Raw genomic sequence first — 17,321 nt, 5'->3', positions numbered from 1 at the left:
AGTTAAAACTGGACACAAAAGGACAGCCATGCCCGGCACATGGTAGCCTCTCAGTAAGTGTTAGTTGTTAGCATTAGCAGTTCGGCGGTTCTGGAAGCACTGTAGAGATACTGGAAAAATTGTATGACGGCTGCTGCTCACTGCTGTTGGCCCAAGAGTGGCTTCTTACTTTGTCTTGTGTGGGAAAAGCACCACGGCCTATAAGATTGCCTAAAGTCATCTCCCTGAAGCAAACCCCATTTCCTTTGTAGTTTCAGCATTAATTCCACAGAAGTGGAGTTCTACTGAATAAGGGTTTCCTTAATTTTCTTTTGTGGTTCCAAGTAAATACTGGGTACATTTCTTCCTGAAATGAAAGCTAAATTCTTTAGGTTATAAATGCGTCTTTCCGTTAATTTTAATTATTTTTTCCTTTGCTCTCATTCCTCCTTCCTTCTTCCCTTCTCCTCCCCACATTATTCACACTTTTTCAAATCATTAACAAAAATTTTAAAGGCGCTATACTTTCAAAGAGTAGAATTATGTACTTCATTCCGTGGCTTCAGCAGTCTCAGAGTCCTCTGATTCACACTGTAGTTGAAAAAAGTATTTTAAACAATCACCAGACTAGTGTTGGGATTGGTGTTTTTGTAGGCAAGTGTGACTTCATTGTCCTAGAAGAATTAGCTGTTGAATAAAGGATTTTAACGTAGAACTATGTGAAATTCAATTTCCTTTCTGTAGCCATCTCTCTTTGATTCTGAGATCACCTTACTTTATTTCTTCCAATATTTTCTTCAGATTCTCAGATACTTTACGAATTCTGACCTGTGACACATCTCAGAATGAACAGAAACGAGTTGAATATTTTAACAGTACCGGCACTAAAGGTAATTTTAAGAAAACAGTTTCCTATGAAAATTTAAGGATACGGGGCGCCTGGGTGGCTCAGTTGGTTAAAGCCTCTGCCTTTCGCTCGGGTCATGATCCCAGGGTCCTGGGATCGAGCCCCGCATCGGGCTCTCTGCTTGGCAGGGAGCCTGCTTCCTCCTCTCTCTCTCTGCCTGCCTCGCTCCCTACTTGTGATCTCTATCTGCCAAATATATAAATAAAATCTTAAAAAAAAAAAAAAAAAATTTAAGGATACAAAGTCTGTTTTGCCTTAAAAATCTTCAAGATTCTTATCTGCTGATCCTTTAAAACAACTTAGTTTCTATTCAAAATGGAAAACGTATAAAGAAAAGATACTTTTTTTTTTTTAAGATTTTATTTATTTACTTGACAGGCAGAGATCACAAGTAGGCCGAGAGGCAGGCAGGAGGGGTGGGGAATCAGGTTCTCTGCTGAGCAGAGAGCCTGATTCGGGGCTCGATCCCAGGACCCTGAAATCATCACCTGAGCCGAAGGCAGAAGCTTAACCCACTGAGCCACCCAGGCATCCCAAGAAAAGATACTTTTTACAACTTATTCACTAATTTTCATTTTATGGTGATTTTGAGGGGGGAGAAAGAAAGCCCAGAAGAAAATAAAGTAGCTTTGTTTGTAGAAAGAAAGCCCTATTAAAAGAAAAACTAATAGTACTCTTCCCCTCTGTCCACAATCACAGATGGACAGCCGCTGCTCATTTCCACTGAACCCAGAGGAGCTTTCCCTGTATTCTCTTATTCTTTTAATGGCTACAGAGTTTTTTCATGAAATGCATATGTTCTTCATTCTTATACTGAAAAATGGGCTTTTTCTATCAATACATTAACTCTCCAGTAAACATTTTTACACATATATTGGGCCATCATTATTTATAAGAGCAAAAAACTGGAAACAATCTAAATGTACAAAATGGGGTTGGTGACATTACTATAACATACTCTGTAGCCATTTAATTTAAATTTGTAAAGCCAATATAAAATGGAAAATTTCCATTTATGATATTAAAAGAAAAAAGTAGACTCCAACATTATTTGGGAGGTGTGATCCCAGGTTCATTAAAAATGTGGGTAACATTTTCTTAGGTTTATTTTCTTCTGGTTGTTTAACAGTCATTTCTAGACATTGCCTTGAACTTTATTTCTCTCATTTCTGCTTCAGTATATTTTCCATAGTTTCTCCAACTATGTATATTACCTCTGTAAGTGAAATATAGGTTTTATTTTAAGAAAAGTAGATACTTCTGTGTTTAAAAGTTAAATGACCTTTTAAATAAGTTATCATAAATTATTCCAGTAGATTCTTAGATACAAAATATAACTGATCCTATAGCTGAGGATCATGGGAGAACACACCTATCACTAACAGGTGGAGTTTGGTCCTGGCTTCAGTGTGGAGAGCTGGTACCATGAGGATCTGTGGGCCATCTCAGGAAAAGGGCATTAGAAAAGATTTATTACAGGATGCAGGCTTGAGTTAGGTGCTTTTGAGAAGTGTCTAAGGAGGCATGGATTTGTTTCATATTGGGTACCGTCAGAGACGATTGGATTTCTGGCTATCTTCATAAATTCTATCTAGAAGGAAGGCAGGTTACAGGGGGTGTAAAGCTATAATTGGTTAAGAAGGAGCAATTACTTATATCAGGTAAGGTGGGAGGTGTTGGTCATTTTTGCACTTTGGGAAATGTTCGTGTTTTGTCTGTGTTAGACACAGTTATGGAGTGAGTGGTCTTGTTTTTTTCATGAATCATCTTGGCCGCAGAGCGGCCTTATCTGATGTTGAAATTCTGTGAGATAATTCCTGATTAGCAGGAAAACACGGTTGCTGAGCTGTCAGGGGCCAGCCTGGTGTGTTGCAACATCAAGGCCGAGCTGCTAGCAGTAGGCTGGCTCTGGAGTACAAGGGGTTGCTTTTCTCTTTATCAAAATGAAGAAAGCAGTTGAAATGATTACAGGTGCTTCTTAACGTTTGACTTAACTGTGAGGTTTGACTTTTCCCTGCTTGCTTGTAGGGCAAGCAGGAACCCATGACTGCCTGAAACCATGGAAACAAAAAAGTTGCAGGGGCTCCATAACCTATAATTGTCCTAAAAAACAACTTTTAACATTTAACTCTTCGACTGTTAGCCGCTCTAACTATAATTAATTTTTCTCTCTGTTGCAGCAGGAAACATTGAAGGTTTTCATTGTTCACCCTACCCTGAAATTGACCAGTTTGTTCTTTCTCTGGTGAATAAAAATGGCATTAAAGGAGGTAAAGATAATCTTATTCTTTATTCACTGCCATATGACAGAGTTTTAATAGCTTTAGAGACATTATTTGTATTTTAGGAATTCGACACTGGAGCTACTTTTTCCCAGAACAGTTACTGGTTTATGATATTTGTAAATACCGCTGGTGCAGAAACATCGGGAGAGCCCACAAGAGCAATAATATCATGTAAGTAATGTTGTTTACTAACCAGTTCTGTGTATTTAACCAATATTGTTTTAAATGTTTATAGTTTATACGGTTGAACATAAAAATGACTTTGGTTTCTACAATAAATTTAGTTGTGTCGAATATTGTACTTGGGTTCTGTTTTATAATATTGAGTTTGGCTATGTTAATTGTCACCTTGCTTCATAGCACATGTCATCTTTATTTTTACTTTATTTGGTAACATAATCTCTTACGTAGTATAATTTTGAAAAGAGAAAGGCCTGAGCAGGGCTAGGAAGAAATTAGAGGCAATAGACAGGTGAGCGAACAGGGACAAGGAAGTGTAGACACACTTGGAGAGACACTCTTGTCCTTGACATTTTATGGAGTGTAAATGAAATTGAACAAATTTGGGTGAAAAGGAAATTATTCAGTGTTAAGAGTTGGAGTTAATATTAACATGGTCAAGACAAAGAATGGTATTGGTGCGCCTGGATGGCCCAGCTAGGTAAGTGTCTGCCTTCGGCTCAGGTCATGATCACAGGGTCCTTGAATGGAGCTCCTTGAGTCAGGCTCTCTGCTCAGCGGGGAGTCTGCTGCTCTCTCTGTGCTCTCCGTGCTTCTCTCTCTCTCAAATAAATAAAATCATATGAAAAAGAAAAACAGAGAATCTCATTGAAGGGAACCAGTATTTATTGAATGATTGCTGTATATACCAGGCCCTATGTTAGGAGTTTTCTTTAAAATCCCCCTGGCAAAAGGAGAGGAAGTGAAGGATGAAATAGAATTTTAGATAATTCAAGAATATGTTGAGAATAGGAATAAGACAGAAACCCAGTAGTTATCAGTTATGATATGGGAAATTTTCCTGTTTTGTATTTATATCAAAGCTGAAATTTCTGTATATCAAATGTATACAGCCCATGTGCCAGACATAAGGAAAGATCGTGAAGCTTTTGCTAGAAAGCTGGAAACATTGTGGGAGACATCTTTCAGTGCTACACGTCTGTATGTAAATTAGCTTAGTTTAAAAAAAAAAAAAACTATAAACACTATATGCTCAATCCACAAAAGCTATCACTTAGAATAACACAAAGGGAAAGCTCCCCCATAGGCCCAGAACCAGTGATAACCATGGTTATGGTTTTGGTATATTTTTCTCGTCTTTTACTCTATGTATTTTACCAGGAATTCATTATCATAAGATGATCATCCTTTAACTTTTTGAGATTCTCAGGGTGCTACATATTTCTTTCTGGAAAATTACCTGCTTCTATTATGTATCCATAGTCTCTTCTTTTTCTTAACTGTGAAATCACCGTACGTATAAAAGCATGTATTCTCATGTGCGGGTACGCCTCAAAGACACACTGAAATGATCACGTGTCCTGTCTGCCACCCACCGTGAGAAGTGGAACTTGACCAAACCTCAAAAGCACTCTGTGGGACCAACCCCCGTTTCCTCCTTTCCTCTGACCATCTGAGATAATAATAACTCTTGTCCTGGGTTTTGTGTTCATCCTTCCCTTGCTTTCTTTGTATGTTTTTTTTTCCCCCAGACATATTTATATTTCCAAGCAATAGATTGTTTTATTTTCTGTGTTTCTGAATCTTGTGTAAACTGTGTCCTCAGAATTGCTTTTTGGTCAACACTGAATTCGTGGGGTTCATCCATACTGCAACATGCGGCCGTTGCTTGTTTTTTCCACTGTTGTGCAGTATGCCATTATATAAATACGAACGTGTGCGTCTGTTTCCCTCCTCTGGACTTGTGGCTGGCTGGCCTGAGCGACGCCGCTGCAGGTGCTCGGGTACATCCTGCCTGTGGCCCAGGATGCCAGAGTTTCTCAAAGTCCGTGCCTGAAGGCAGAATTGATGTGCGATAGAGTATGCCCAGATTTCACGTGACTACGTAAGTAGTTTTCCCAAGTGGCCGGCTGATTCTCCCGCCAGCAGTGTTTTCAGGTATTTTCTGCTGTTCCATAATCTCACCAAGATATGTTTTCAAAATCTCTGTTTGGCTGATCTGGTTGTATAAGAGGACACTGTGGTTTTCATCTGAATTTACCTGATCCCTGATGAATATGACATTGGATGATCAAACCACACTCACACGAAACGGCAGTCTGACCCGAGGTCGGGCTGACGAATACGTGCTAAGATTCAAGGAAGCCAGAAGTAGTCCCGTGCTGTTAGCTATGGATCATCACCCTCATGACTTACTCATAACTGAAGGTTTGTAAATAAGGTTTGCGTCCTTGAACTCATTCCTACATAAAAATACTTATTAGTGGGGTGTGTGTCCTGAGCATTACGTAGTCTCTCCAACCTTGGAATTAGTGGACACTGACACCAAGCTCTTTCTTACTCCACATTGACGGTTATGGCCCTTGGTTTTTGGTTTTCTTAAAGCCCTATGAGATTTTTTTTTCTTTTTTTTAAGATTTTTTTTTTTTAAAGATTTTATTTTATTTATTTGACAGACAGATCACAAGTAGGCAGAGAGGCAGGCAGAGAGAGAGGAGGAAGCAGGCTCCCTGCAGAGCAGAGAGCCCGATACGGGGCTCGATCCCAGGACCCTGAGATCATGACCTGAGCCGAAGGCAGTGGCTTAATCCACTGAGCCACCCAGGCGCCCCTTTAAGATTTTATTTTTATTGAGAGCAAGAGAGGGAGAGAATAAGCAGGGAGGAGGGACAGGGAGAAGCAGACTGTCCGCCAAGCAGGGAGCTTGATGCAGGGCTCGATCCCAGGACTCTGGGATCATGACCCAAGGCAAAGGCAGATGCTTAACAGACTGAGCCACCCAGGCGCCACGAGTATGGTCCTTGTTATCACAGTCACCACCAAAAACCTCAGCTCGACAAAGACAGGCCATCACTGAAAGGAATGAAAGCTGTTACAATATGGAAGCTGGGAACACTAAGCAAGTAGAGTGTGGGGTGCCTGACAGATGTCCAGTATCGCTGTGTTTCCCTGCAAGGATGCATATACTCTTCATGGTCTGGGGACAGTCTGGTGTCCAGCCAGGGGACTGCAGCCCTGGGGTCTTTATGAGGATGGTCCAGGTTTTCTGAAACTTGTTAGGTGTGCTTGGTTTGGTATCTTCTTATCTAGTACTTTGTCTATTTTACCAAAATTTTTAATGTTACTGGCAGAAATTGTTCTTAATGTTCTTAAACTTTTAATATTTTATGATTTGTAGTTATATCTGCACTTAATTTCTGATAACATTTGTGTCTAGCTAATTTAATTTTGATCAGTCTTGGTAAGAATTGTATTTGTTTTCACATTTTGGCCTTGTTGATTCTTTTAAAATCTTGCTTTTTATACTTCCTGCCTTTTATTTTATTAGAGTATATTCTATTTTTCATTTCCCAAGTTAGTTACTTATTGATCTTTAGCCATTCTTTTTTGTGAATAATGCTTTCAGGAGTCTAAATTTCTTTCCAAATCTCATTTTAGCTGTTTCCCATATTTTATTATGTATTTTCAATTCCATTCATTTTCTAATTTCCATCATGATTTTTGAGTAATTGATTATTTAGAAATGTTTCAGTTTCCAAGTTATGGGTTTCTATTAGCTTTAGCTTTTTAGCTTTTTAAAAAAGATTTTATTTATTTGAGAGAAAGAGAAGGCGAGTGCACGAGGGGGGTGCACGAGAGGGTGGGGAAGTGGCAGAGGAGAGGGACAAGTGAACTATGGGGAGCGGAGCCCGATGTGGGGCTTGATCCCAGGACCCTGAGGTTATGATCCAAGCCAATACCAAGAGCCTGATACTTAGCTGATTGAGCCAGCCAGGTGCCCCTCTGTTACTTATTTCTAAATAATTTGCTTTGTGGTCAGAGAGGTGTTGTGTTAATACTTCTAAATTTAATGAGACGGACTTGGTACCCTAGCATACTCAGCTTTTATAATTGTTTTATATGTGATTGTAAAGAACGTCTCATGATCTGAGGCAGTGTTCCTATAAGCCTATTGTAGCAAACGTGTTAATTGCTTTTAATTTTATTAAATGCTTTTTAGGTCATTTACAGTTTCTGTACCCTCACTGAATTTTTTGTGATTATTTGTGTCAGTTACTAAAAGAATGTTTTTTAAAATCTTGATTTATGGTACATGGTTTGTTTATCCTTGGGATCCTGTCAGTTTTGCTCATTCATTATGCAGCTGTCGAATTTGGCGGGAACAGGTCGGGAACTAGGTCTTCTTGGGAAGAACTTTTGTCGATGTGTGTTATTTTGCCCTAAAGTCCACCTCAGGTGTTATTTTTGACATCCAGAGTTTTCTTTGGGTTGGTGTATATTTATTTCCATCCTTTTACTTCTTACCTTGTCTCCATCTTGAAGTCTTAGGCACGTCTCTGGTAAGCGGCATGTAGATGAATTTTGTTATCCGTCCAGTCTGGGGATTAAGTAATAACTTTTTTCCTTTTTTGTTTTTTTTCAATGTAAAGGATTTTGGTTGATCTCAAAAATGAAGTTTGGTATCAGAAATGTCATGACCCCGTATGTAAAGCAGAAAACTTCAGATCAGACTGTGAGTTACTAGTTTTTACGTATGTACCCAGTGAAAAGTGGACAGCTGCATAGAAGAGTGAAACTCTTTTCTCGTCCAGGTTTTCCATTACCTGCTGAAGTGAGTCTCCTGTTTCTTCTCAAAGAGGTGAGTGCAGGTTTGAGTTTCTCTCTCATTCCTAATCCGTTCTCGGTACAACAGTATAACTGAGCTGTGCGCCATGCCCTCAGGACGTGTTGTCACATAGGAGTGTGCCCCAGTGACTGGGCCGGCGTCTGCACGCACCCACTCGTGCGTGCCCGCGGGCTTCCTCTGCTGCGCTCCGTGTGCAGACCCACCTGTCGGACCGCGCCCAGCCAGAGACAGTCTCTCCCTCTTGGCTTTAGGAAGGAGATCAAAATACTAATCTTTGTGTTTATTTCAACAACTCTGTGCGTAGAATTGCTAGAAGTAGAATTATGTCAAAGGGTGGGTGCATTTTAAATTTTGGTAGGAATTACCAGATGGCTAAATTGACCTTGTCCTTTTAAAAACTTTTATTTACCCAAATCATTCACATTCATTGTGAGGAAAAAGTAGAAGATACATGAAAAGTTAACAGGGATAAAACTCCTCCTTGCCTAGAATTTGACCATCAGGGATAACTGATGGGCTTTGGCAGATACCTTCCAGAATTTCTGTTGATGTATGCTCACATATATATTTTCAAAGTCAAGTATGCATCATACTTTATAGGCCATTTTTCCTAATTTATTTTCATTAGTACATATTACCAGTTGGTATCCATAAAAACGGTAGGACATAAGGCTTCACAAATTTTTGTTTTATAGATTTTATTATTTATTTGACAGACAGAGATCACAAGTAGGCAGGGAGGCAGGCAGAGAGGGGGAAACAGGCTCCCTGCTGAGGAGAGAGCCCGATGCGGGGCTCGATCCCAGGACCCTGAGACCATGACCTGAGCTGAAGGCAGCGGCTTAACCCACTGAGCCACCCAGGCGCCCCTAATGAGAACTTTTTATTAATTCTTCGATCATGTTATTTTCTAGATTGAACATTTTAGTGTTCCCTTTCCCCACATCTATCACCCTTTTCCTTTCTGGTGTTCTGGTTAGAATAAAGGTTACCTGCTACATGCAGATTAAGTGAGCTCAGTTGACATTCTGGGTAATGGTCTGCTGCCTATTCAGTTTGACTAAAAAATGTCTCCAGCACAAATTCATACATCTAACATAGACGTGGTAGGAGCTGGACCAACATAGCTGATAGCCAGAGTCCCTGGTAAACTGTTCGGTTAAAAAGTGTTCTTGAAGGGGCGCCTGGGTGGCTCAGTGGGTTAAGGCCTCTGCCTTCGGCTCGGGTCATGATCCCAGGTTCCTGGGATCGAGCCCCGCATCGGGCTCTCTGCTCCGCGGAGAGCCTGCTTCCTCCTCTCTCTCTGCCTGCCTCTCTGCCTAGATGTGATTTCTCTCTGTCAAATAAATGAAATATTAAAAAAAAAAAAAAAAAAGTGTTCTTGAAATAACCAAGAGAAAATTAATTTGTAAAAATAAACTTTGCCTCTAAGAGGAGGAGGTGTATGGCATCCTTGTATGTTTGGAGACTTATTTTGAGGCACGTTTGTGGTTTGAGTGGATTTTTAAAAATTACTTTTCTGCTTATCCAGGAATACCTCAAAAATGCCAAGTTGAAAGTAGCTTTGGTACATCGTATTGCCACTGCTTGGACAGAATTTTTTTTTTATTATTTGAAATAGAAAATTAATAAAAGAACAGCTTAATGAATACCCATGTACCTATCACATCCTTTTAATGGTTTATATTCTGTCCTTTCTGCTTCCTCTGGCTTTTTTGCTTTTAGTATTTTAAAATGAATTACCGATCAGTGTTAGTTACCTGGTTTTCTGTTGCATTCATCCTCTTAGTTTTTTAAACATTTTTTTCCCCCTGTAGAAATGTTGCCCAACAACAGGGAGCTCTCCCTTCACCTAGATTTGCCATCGCTAACCCTTGGCCACATTTGTGTTCTCCCTCTGCTGTTCGGGCGCACGTTGTTGTTTTGGACTTTTTATCTTAGTCCATCCAGGCTGCTATAACACAGCACCGTAGACGGGATGGCTTGTAAACCAAGAAGGTGCTTTCTCACAGTTGTGGAGGCTGGAAGTCTGAGCTGAGGGTACTGGCCGATTTGGCGTCTGGTCGGCTCTCTGGGTCGTAGCTGTCTTCTTGCCAGGCCCTCCCTGTCACAGGGATGAAGGAGCGCTCTGGGGTCCCTTTTATAAGGTTACTAATCCCAGTCATGAGGGCCGCATCCTCAAAACCTAATCACCTCCCAAAGGCCTCCCTCCTAAGACCATGGTGTTGGGGGTTAGCATTTCAGCTTAGGAATTTAGGGTAACACATTTGGTCCATACCAGATCTCTTGAGAGGAATTTGCAGCCATCAACCCTACATCTCTTCATGTTTAAGCTTGTAACTAGAGATTTTTAGGTTAAGGATATTCTTAAATGAGTATGGTAAAATTCCTAAATTCAGGAAATTTAATGTTGATACACTGCTGTTATCTAATATACACATCCATACTCCTCTCTTGACACTTGTCTCAACTGTTTTTAACAGTTTTTTAAATTCATGTTAATTCTTAAAAAATACCTTATAAATGGGAAAATCAGTCTAAGATAGCAGATAGATTTTCCAATTCACCTTCAGCTGGACTGTCTGCTTTTTAAAAAAGTCAGTCTACCATCTCTCTAGCCCCATCTGTGTATACTGAAAAGAATGTACCAGAGGAACCAGGCCGGTGGGTAGGGGGGAGCAGTTCTAGATTTAGTTTCGAGTGTCTGAGCTACAGTGGCAGCAACATTGGAATTCACTCATTCCCATGGCGACTGTATTGGAGACACTGTCATCCAGCGTATTTATTTTAGTGTCTGTTCAAGAACTGGTTCTACCTAATAGCTTAGTTTAACCTAGACTGACCGTGGAGTGAGAGAATCGCATAGTCTCCTTGACCGACCTGTATCCTCTCCCTTTCCCACTCTCCACTACCTTCCCCTTTCAAACTAAAGGAAGAAGAGTTCACAGCAGCTGAAACAATGAACAGTGACACCAGAAGTGCTCAGAAGCCGTCGTCGGGCCTGTTGTCAGAAGGTGCCGTTTCCGATGCCGACTGGGACGATGGCCTTGACGAGACTGACTTTGTGGAAGCTACTGAAGATGCTGAACTCGCCGAAGCCGCAGAGCACGGGCTCCTCGGTTACTGCGGTGGAGAGGAGGACATTCCCGATGAACTCATCATGCAGGTATTACGAGAGTAGCTCATTAACCGAGGGCTCTTAGGTAACCGGCTGTGATTGGGCCTGACGACGATTTAGTGACCTAAATATGTTAAGTTACAGTAACTTCTTATTAAACCTGTTAATGAAGACCAAGTTTTATCACTTTGCTTCTCAATTCCTGTTTTTTACTCAAGCAAGCCAGTTTTCTTCAAAATTAGAACTCTTACTAATTGACCAGAGTTGGTCTATGTTCATATCAGCTTCATTTTGCAGGTCTGTTGATGGGCTAAAACTCTTAATCTTATTTAGAAATTTTTAACTGAAGTGTAATTGAAATACAGTATCCTATTCAGGTGTATATCCTGATTTGGTATCTTTACACATTACAAAATGATTCCCGTAACTCTAGTGACCATCTGTCCTCACACGAAGTTATTACATATTACTGACTGCATACTCCCTATACCATATATAACATCCTCATGACCTAATTTATAACTGGAATTTTGTACCTCTTACTCATCTTTACCTGTTTTACCCCCCTGAACCTCTCCTCCCTCTGGTAACCAATAATTTCTTATATTTTGGAGTCTGTCTCTGTTTGGTTTTCTAGATTCCACATATAAGTATAATCATACGGAATTTGTTTTTGTTTGACTTATTTCACTTAGCATAATACACTCTAGTTCCATCCATGTGGTTACAAATGCCAGGTTTTTATTTTTTACAGCTGAGAAATATTCCTGTGTGTTTGTATAATACTCCTCATTTTCTTTATTCATTATCAGTGGACACTTAGGTTGCTTCCGTATCTTGGCTGCTTCAAGGAACAATAATGTTTCAATAAACATAGGTATGATACATTCCTTTGAATTACTGTGTTCATTTTCTTCAGATAAATACCCAGAGGAAGTGGAGTTACTGGATCATACAGTGTTTCTAAGTTTCTGAGGAACCTCCATATTGTTTCCCATGGTGGCCGCACCAACTTACAGAGCACGAGGTTGCCTTCTCTCTCCTCACCAACTCTGGTTATGTCTTATCTTTTTGGTAATAGCAATCTGATGGCTGTGAGGTGTGATACTTTTTTTTTTTTTTAAGATTTTATTTGAGAGAGAGAAAAGGAGGAGAGCATGCACATGAATGGGGCGAGGGCCAGAGGGAGAGGGAGAAACAGACTCCCAGCGGAGCAGGGCTCGATCACAGGACCCTGGGATCATGACCTGAGCTGAAGGCAGACACATAACCCTCTGAGCCACTCAGGCGCCCCTTCACTATGGTTTTGATTGGCATTTCGCTGATGACTAGTGGTACTGAGCCATCTTTTCATATATCTGTTGTCTGTGTTTATCGCCTTTGGAAAAATATCTCTTCAAGTTTTCTGCCCATTTAAAAAAATTTTTTATATTGTGTAAGTTCTTTATATATTGTTGATATTAACCTCTTATTGAATGTATGATTTACAGATATCTTTTCCCTTTCCATAGATTGACTTTTCATTTCGTTGTTTCCTTTGTGTGCAGAAGCATTTTGAGTTTGATATATTTATTTCAGCTTTTATTGCCCTTGCCTAAAGAGACTGGTCCTCTATATATATATATATATATACATATATATATATGTATACACACACACACACACAGAGAGAGAGAGAGAGAGTGGGGGTAAGGGCTGAGGGAGAGGGAGAGAGAATCTCAAGCAGGCTCCACGCCCAGCATGGAGCTCAACATGGGGCTCACTCTCACAGCCCTGTAATTTTTTGATGTCTTTGGTGTTGGTTATCAGTTTGCTGGCCTTGTAAAATGAATTTGGAAGCATTCTTTCCTCTTCAGTTTTTTGGAATAATTTGAGAATAGATAGCTACCTCTTCTTCAAATTGTTTGGTGCAATTTACCTGTGAAACCACCTGCTCTTGGACTTTTGTTTTTTTAGTTGTTAAATGACTGATTCCATTTCATTACTTGTAATTAGTCTATTCAGATTTTCTATTTCTTAGTGACTCAGTCTTAGGTTGTAAATTGTTAGGAATTTATCCATTTCTTCTAGGTTGACCATTTTGTTGGTGTATAATTATTCACAGTAATCTCATGATTGTTCAGATTGCTGTGGTATCAGCCATTTCTGACTTTATTGGTGCCCTTCTTTTTCTTAATGAATCTGGCTAGAGATTTACCAATTTTATCTTTTCAAAGAACCAGCTTTTAGTTTCATGATATTTTCTATTCTTTTTGTTTTATTCTCCATTTATTTACCCTCTGATGTTTCTTCCTTGTGCTAACTTTGGGCTTTGTTCGATAGGTATAAAGATTTTATTTGGGACTTTTCTTGCTTCTTGAGGTAAGCCTGTATCACTATGAACTTCCCTCTGAGAACTGTTGTTGCTGTGTCCCCTAGATTCTGGAAAGTTGTTTCCATTTTCTTTGTTTCACGGTATTTTTCAGTTTCCTCTTTGGTTTCTTCATTGGCCCATTGGTTGTTCAATAGCATCCTGCTGCTTTCCCACGTTTGTATTTTTTCCAGTTTGCCTGAATTTGAGACACATGCTCTTGAAGAATACTCCATGTGCCCTTGAAATGAATGTGTATTCTATAGCTTGGGGATGGAACGGTCTGTATATGTACGTTAGTCCCTCTGGTTTAACGTGTTGTTTAAAGTCAAGTTTCCCTTACTGATTTTCTGTCTGGATGACACTGCTTTAGTGCGGGTATTAAAGTCCCATATTATTATCGTATTGTTAATTTCTCCCCTTATGTCTGTTCATATCTGCTTTGTGTGTAGGTGTTCCTGTGTTGGGTACATAGGTATTTACTAGTGTTCTATCCTCTTCTTGTATGGACCCTGACCATAATGTAATGCCATTCTCTGTCCTTTGTCTTTGTTTTAAAGTCTAAGTCTGGCTACTCCAGCTTTTTTTTCCCATTCCGTTTGCATGGACTATCTTTTCCCCTTCCTTCACTGTGTCGATTCTATGTTGTAGGCAGCACATAGATGCGCCAGTTTTTAAATCCGTTTAGCTACACTGTGTCTTATGATTGGAGCATCTCAAAATGCCATTTTATTAACCATTTTCTGGTTGCTTTTGTTGTTCTCTGTACCCTTCTTCTCTTGGTCTCTTTCCTTGTGGTTTGACAGTTTTCTTTGGTGTTTGGGTTCCTTTCACTTCGTCTATTTTAGGGTTCTGGTTATCACAAGGTTCATACGTACTGACCTATGTAGCAGTCTATTTTAAAATGATAGTCCCTTCTAGTCCTTGGTGGAACAGCTGGGGCTAGCCTGGGCCCCCGCAGTCCAGGGTCCTCGCTGCCGGAGATGGGGTGCCGGGGCCAGACGGCTGCAGTGGGCCCAGGCCAGAGGGTCCTGGTGTGCTCAGCACTAACACCGCTCCGTGGCATGGCTGGAGCTGGGGTGCACACGGGTTGGGGTCAGTGCTGGGGGGACAGCTGGGCCTCTCCGCCCTGCAGCGGCCATGGCCTAGAGGCCCAGGGCTCAAGGGGCCAGGCCTAGAGGAGTGGTTAGGGGCCCCAGACCCTGCTCCAGCCAGGCTCTCAGGCAGAGGTGTAAACGAACAACTATGCTCCTCAGCCTCTTGAGCCCCAGAGGGTTCCAGTAGTTCCCTACAGTGTGGTGGATGTTCTAAGGTTAGTGCACAGGTTTCCTTCACTTACAAGTCTCTCTGTCCTTCAAACTGATGTTTTGTTTTTTTTGGGGAGGGGGGGTTTGCTGTGCCCCAGGGCTGGCGACTCATGGGCCAGCACTTCAGGGCTGGGGTTCCCACCGTCACCCTGTGTCTGCTTCTTACCTTTCTCTCTTCACGGGGCCGGGTCAGGCTCCTGGCATCAGTGAGCAGCGGTTCATCAGGCCTCAGTGTTCAAGAGGAACTGCTCTGTGGGTCTCTAGAGATGCGGTGAGTTCGGGGTCCTTCCGTCCCATCTCGGAACTCCTCCCTCTGCCACTTCCGGTTAGAGCTCTTCTAGGTCAGGGTCTGACTGGCCTCTAAAACCACTTATACACTCAAACTTGCCACTTAACATGGTCGTTCAAACCAAATGACTATGAACAAAGTAATCCTAAATTTTGGTGACAAGCCAGCCTGAACAAGTAGACAAATTTCACTTCTCAAAGAATTTTTATTCACAAAAGCGTAGTATCAGAAGGGAACAGGCAAGCGCAGGGGACTAGTCTTTACAGAGTCACATTTCAGTAGATTGGTCACCTTTCTGGTCAAGGAGCTTCTCTAATTGATGGTTGATATTTTGTAGGTGGTTTTCAGCTCCCAGAAGGGTTCTCGCTTTGACTAACAGAGCTGGAAGGCTGGATGAATCATACTGTTGAAGGAAAATTGTATTTTGACTAACATGCCTAAAAAACTTCTTTAACCCTGTTACACAGCTCAATGCTAAATAGAGCTTTTCATAAACTTTCATTTTTTAAATTAGGATCATTTTTAAAAATTGGTTTAATCCTTTTCCTTAGGGCACAATTAAAAAGGTTACAAGGAAACTGCTCTAGAAAGCTTGGGCTGATCTCGTCCCAGACGACCAGTTGGTTCCAAGAACTGTGGCATCTAAATTATTTAAAACAAAATCATTCCTCATACAGATTGAGACTTGGTTTGGTCAAGTCTGTCAACCTCATGCCTATTTTAAATCCAGAACACTGTAAGGCAGATTAACTTTTACTGGCAGAACTAAGGGAAGGCAAATACTAGGCCCATCTAAGTTCATGAGGAAAGATGTATGGGGAAGACTAAAGACAAAATTAGAATACAAACCCAACATAAAATAGAAATCAAAACCCAACTCATGATTTGAAATAACAAAGCCAAGCTTCATGTCGTAAACTAGATCTAAGGATGACGGGCTATATTCCCCTTACAGAAATGCTCATACTTAGGATAACTGTTTAATTTCATTTTTTCAAGGTGTTTTCCTTAGTAATGAAAAGAACAGCTTTGCATAGAAAAGCTGTGCAACTATGACTTCCATCCACATAATTCTTTCTAGACTATACCCTACCCTAGTACTATGAACTTCAAACAGATATTTGAGAGCCTACTGTATTCAAGCTGCCATGGGACATGCACTCTCAGGGAGGCGTGAGGGGTAGGACTAACATTTGGGGTTAGAATTCTGGTTTAGGAAAGAAGACAGATTCCCAAATATCTACTTTCCAGAAAGGAAGAGAGACACTACAAGAGAGCACAGAAGACCTGCGGGCATGCGAAGGACACGTTAAAAAGACTAGTGTATTCTGAGCAAAGTCAAGTCCTCAAGTCTCTGTTTCCACCAAAGTATGTTCAAATTCAAGCAGCGCTATGATCATCTCCAAGTGAGGAACCAAATCCCCAACTCAAGCAAACTGTAGACTAGCTGGGTACTGTCACAGAAAACATTAAAAGCATTCTACTTTCAGATCTAATATACAAACTAAAGGCTTTTAAATTAGTGTAAAAATTTAAAACTGAACTTAGAAGTGAAGAATATAAGTATGATCATAAGATATGTATTTACATTTTATATAAAATTATATTTGGATTTTTTCCCTGTAATGTAAATTTCTATTGATCTGAGCTGGTTCTTGTAACAGCAGCAACATCTGCAGCAAAAATCCAGAAGCAACAAGTTTTATAAAAATAACATATGCCTTTCCCTACACTAGGTCCCTCTCATGTTTCCCGACTTATAAAATTAGACCTACCATGCATGGGCGATGATGGCTTAGGTTCAGCCATTTCTCTAATAAAATCAGCACTTCTAGATTGTTCTCTATTCCTCTAGCCTGAAGTAGCCAAAGGTAATGACCACAGTGGTGCTGTTTGGATGACTGTAATGCTGCACCCCCATTTCCCTCTCCCCCAAGCTCCTGTAGAAGTACTCCACGGTGCAGGTGCCCTGATCTTCTGAATCACAGTGAAAAATAAAAATTGAAGTTACCGTTTCTTTTACATGAGGTTCTTTTTCTCGAATATCTGAGTAATCTTGATGAAGCTGTCTTAGGTTAGATAAGAAACACGCTGCATTCCTCAGGGAAGATTTTCTCTCCTTAAGTTCGTCATATTTGACTTGTAGTTGTTTCAGCTGTGGTTCTAACCTGCAACGACGACGAAACCGTTTCCCCCAAATGAATGCCTGTGGTCAAGTGGAACAGTCAAGGGGGTAGGAGGCTGAGTGCCTCTCTGCCTGCCTCTCTACCTACTTGTGA

General features: G+C 40.7%; 2 protein-coding genes across 5 annotated transcripts in view; one reads left to right on the top strand and one right to left on the bottom strand.

Annotated features, from left to right (window-relative positions):
- PRIMPOL (primase and DNA directed polymerase) overlaps nt 1-11,983 on the top strand; it is a 54,328-nt gene extending 42,345 nt beyond the window's left edge. For 3 of the 4 annotated variants that reach the window (XM_045986009.1, XM_045986028.1, XM_045985999.1), the window contains 6 exons: nt 781-869; nt 3,067-3,156; nt 3,234-3,342; nt 7,782-7,864; nt 7,944-7,990; nt 10,911-11,983. In XM_045986009.1, the coding sequence (XP_045841965.1) occupies nt 781-869; nt 3,067-3,156; nt 3,234-3,342; nt 7,782-7,864; nt 7,944-7,990; nt 10,911-11,159 (667 nt within the window). In that variant the 3' untranslated portion in view covers nt 11,160-11,983. The remainder of the gene's footprint in view (nt 1-780; nt 870-3,066; nt 3,157-3,233; nt 3,343-7,781; nt 7,865-7,943; nt 7,991-10,910) is intronic. The other variant, XM_045986017.1, reaches the window with a different exon arrangement.
- Nucleotides 11,984-15,234: 3,251 nt separating this feature from the next.
- Nucleotides 15,235-17,321, bottom strand: part of CENPU (centromere protein U) — a 34,835-nt gene continuing 32,748 nt past the window's right edge. The window contains exons 12-13 of the mRNA XM_045984985.1: nt 17,054-17,210; nt 15,235-15,445 (exon numbers count right to left, since the gene is read on the bottom strand). Coding sequence (XP_045840941.1) covers nt 15,311-15,445; nt 17,054-17,210 — 292 coding nt within the window. The 3' untranslated portion in view covers nt 15,235-15,310. The remainder of the gene's footprint in view (nt 15,446-17,053; nt 17,211-17,321) is intronic.

This window comes from Meles meles, chromosome 2, assembly GCF_922984935.1.
Source record: "Meles meles chromosome 2, mMelMel3.1 paternal haplotype, whole genome shotgun sequence".
NCBI classification, from domain to species: Eukaryota; Metazoa; Chordata; class Mammalia; order Carnivora; family Mustelidae; genus Meles; species Meles meles.
Note: the sequence above shows the minus strand (reverse complement) of the source record. Positions and strands in the feature narration are given on the sequence as shown.